The 2922-nt window shown below is 31.3% G+C and overlaps 1 protein-coding gene across 1 annotated transcript in view; it reads left to right on the forward strand.

Annotated features, from left to right (window-relative positions):
• Nucleotides 1–547, forward strand: part of LOC107642001 (heavy metal-associated isoprenylated plant protein 22) — a 2057-nt gene extending 1510 nt beyond the window's left edge. The window contains exon 3 of the mRNA XM_016345341.2: nt 137–547. Within this exon, the coding sequence (XP_016200827.1) occupies nt 137–429 (293 nt within the window). The 3' untranslated portion in view covers nt 430–547. The remainder of the gene's footprint in view (nt 1–136) is intronic.

The following is a 2922-nucleotide window of genomic DNA, read 5'->3' on the forward strand; positions in this document are numbered from 1 at the left end:
ATTTACTATATTTTTAAGATACAAAATATAAAATAGCATATTAAAAGTTAAAACAATATAAACCAAAAGATAAAAATAAAAATCTAAGCTATGAAAAAATAAAATAAAAAAGAATGATTTGATGCATGTATATCAGGGGTGGAATCCGTGGATGTAAACAAAAAGCAGCAAAGGGTAACGGTGAGTGGATACGTTGATCCAGAAGAGGTGTTGAAAGAAGTGAACAACACAGGAAAGAAAGCTGATGTTTGGCCATTTGTTCAGTACAACTTGGTAACTTTTCCATATGTTCGTGAGGCTTATGACATCAAAGCTCCTACTGGTTTCGTCAGGAACGTGCCTCAGGCACTCGGTGATCCCAAGTCTCCTGAAATGAAGCTTATGACCTTCTTCAATGATGATAACCCAAATGCATGTTCAATCATGTAAATCAAAATTTTTCAGTGGCAATGACGTCTGTGAATACTATGTTTTCATGTTTGTAACTTCTTTATTCGCTAAATCATGGAAGCATAACATTTATATATTCTTTTTCAATTCTGCTAGATATAGTGTGTGTTTGGATGGCATAAAATTGATTTTGTAAACTTGATTTTGATGAAAAGTAAGTTTGGGTTAAGGTGATTTATGTTTGGCAATTTTTATATCAAAATTGATTATAGTAAAACAAATGTTGTTTGGATTATACTACTCAAAATCACTTTTAGATGAAAAATTACTAAAAGAGACATCAATTTAAATAATTTTTTTTATATGTATGCAAAATCAGAACACTAACAAAAATAATATAAAAAATATTTATCATATAAATAAAATAAATACAATAAAAAAATATGAAAGAGAGTACTATAAATTTTATAATATCAAACAAAAAGAAAATATTCTATAATTTTTCTAGTACTATTAGTACTCTTTAATTTAGTATTATTTTGGACTATAAATTTTCATTATTTATGGCTTTATTGTTACTTATAATTAATTTTTTTATATGAAAATGAGTATTAAAAATAATAAAAAAATTAAAATATTCAATTTGCTAGTGATTAAAACAAATTTGAACTATTTTAATGAAAAAAAAAATTGTAACTAAAAACTATGAAGAAGTAGGAAAAACTACAAAGAATTATTGTGAAAGTAATAGTTAGTGATATCCTTTTTATAGAAGAAAATGAAGGGTAGGGTTGGTAAAAAAGAAATAAATTTTTCACCTAATTTTCCAAAGACCATAAGCAACCACGAACGTGAAACGAAGAAGTTACAAATCTTAGCTTCTCCTGAACATGCGTATAGAAGCAGAATCAATTCTGCGTTCAGTAAAATAAAAATGGCCAAACATAAAAGTGAAGCTTTCAAGAAGCTCAAACGTACTTCTCTCCTCCCCAACGTGTTTGCCAAACACACCCATATTCTAAAATCAACTATTAAAATTAGTTATTAGTATAATACATATTAAAACATACTATATATAAATATATAATGATTAATTTTTATAATTAATTTTGTTGTATAAATATTATTTTTTATTCTTTTTTCCCTCGTATATTTTGTAATTGTAACCTTGGGGTCCACCAATATCGTTCGGCCTCTCACCGCCTACTGGCTACTGAGTCTGTGCATTGGATTCATCCATCCATGACTACATTTTGGCTTGTATAAAACCGTGCTATGTGGTTGGATGGCAAAAATCCCTGTGAGACGGGTATACACAGGGATTTACCTGTTAGGAGCAGATATAGGGGATTTCTGAACTCACGGAGATGGGGTGGGAACCCGTTTATTATATGGGGTGAGGGCGAGGGCGGGGATAGTGGTACCCGCCCCGTGAGAATCCGTTTAATCCCCATTTATGAAAATATTAAAATGCCCCTGTTATATATATAAAAGATACAAGAGTTGGAGCAAAGTCTAGCCGTCACTCATGTTACGCTCCTCTCTTCTGTCCTCTCTTCTCCTCTCTTCAACTCTATCACTCTCAAACCATTTCCTCTCACGGATTTATTACTGTCGACCGCCGAACGCCAATCGCCGACCGCCACCTCCTACCCCTCAGTCCCTCACTGACAACGTTAAGATCCTCTCCTCTCAGTCTCGACGTCACAGCTGCAGTGAGTCGTCGCCGTCGGAGCGTCTGAGCCTCTGTGCCGCTTCTCAATCTTCGCCGTCCTCGCTGCAGGAGCGTCCGAGCCTCTGCGCCGCCTCTCATCTTCACCGATCTCTGAGCCTCTGCTCTTTCTTCCGGTAAGTAGCTTCTGTGAACTCTGAATTTTTTTTACTTTGATTTGAACCATTTGTGATTTTGATTTTGATTTGAAGCATCAGAAATTTTCAGTTTGTGATTCTGATATTGATTTTTGGTTTATGGTTTGAAGCATCAGAAATTTTACTTTTTTTTTTTACTTTGATTTGAGTTAGGTTAACTATAATTTATGTTTTTTATTCTGATTCTGATTTTTATGATTTATGTGATGCTTTGTTAATTCTGTTATTTATGTAATTTTATTTGTTTATGTTATAATTTCTTGTTTTGATTCTGATTTATATAATTTATGTGATTGTGTTATAATTTTTTTGAGTTAGGTTAATTATGATTTATGTTTTTTATTCCGATCCTGATTTGCATGACTTATGTTTGTGATTTCTGTAATTTATATTTGTAGGATTCAAGTAAATCGGAATCTACCATCATTACTATTACAACTATTACAACTATTACAAGATGAAGAAGGCTAGAGAATGATTGAGAATTATATTTCTATGATGTGATGAATTATGTTTGATTGTTTATGAATTATGGATATGATATTATGTTTAGTTGTTTTTTAATGTAATTTGGAATTATCTTTGTTTTTTAAAATTTTTTCTATTTTTTTTATTTTTCTTGATTTTTATTGTTTTTTACAAAAATTTGTGGATATCCGCAGA

Source organism: Arachis ipaensis, chromosome B05 (assembly GCF_000816755.2).
Source record: "Arachis ipaensis cultivar K30076 chromosome B05, Araip1.1, whole genome shotgun sequence".
In the NCBI taxonomy this organism is placed as follows: Eukaryota; Viridiplantae; Streptophyta; class Magnoliopsida; order Fabales; family Fabaceae; genus Arachis; species Arachis ipaensis.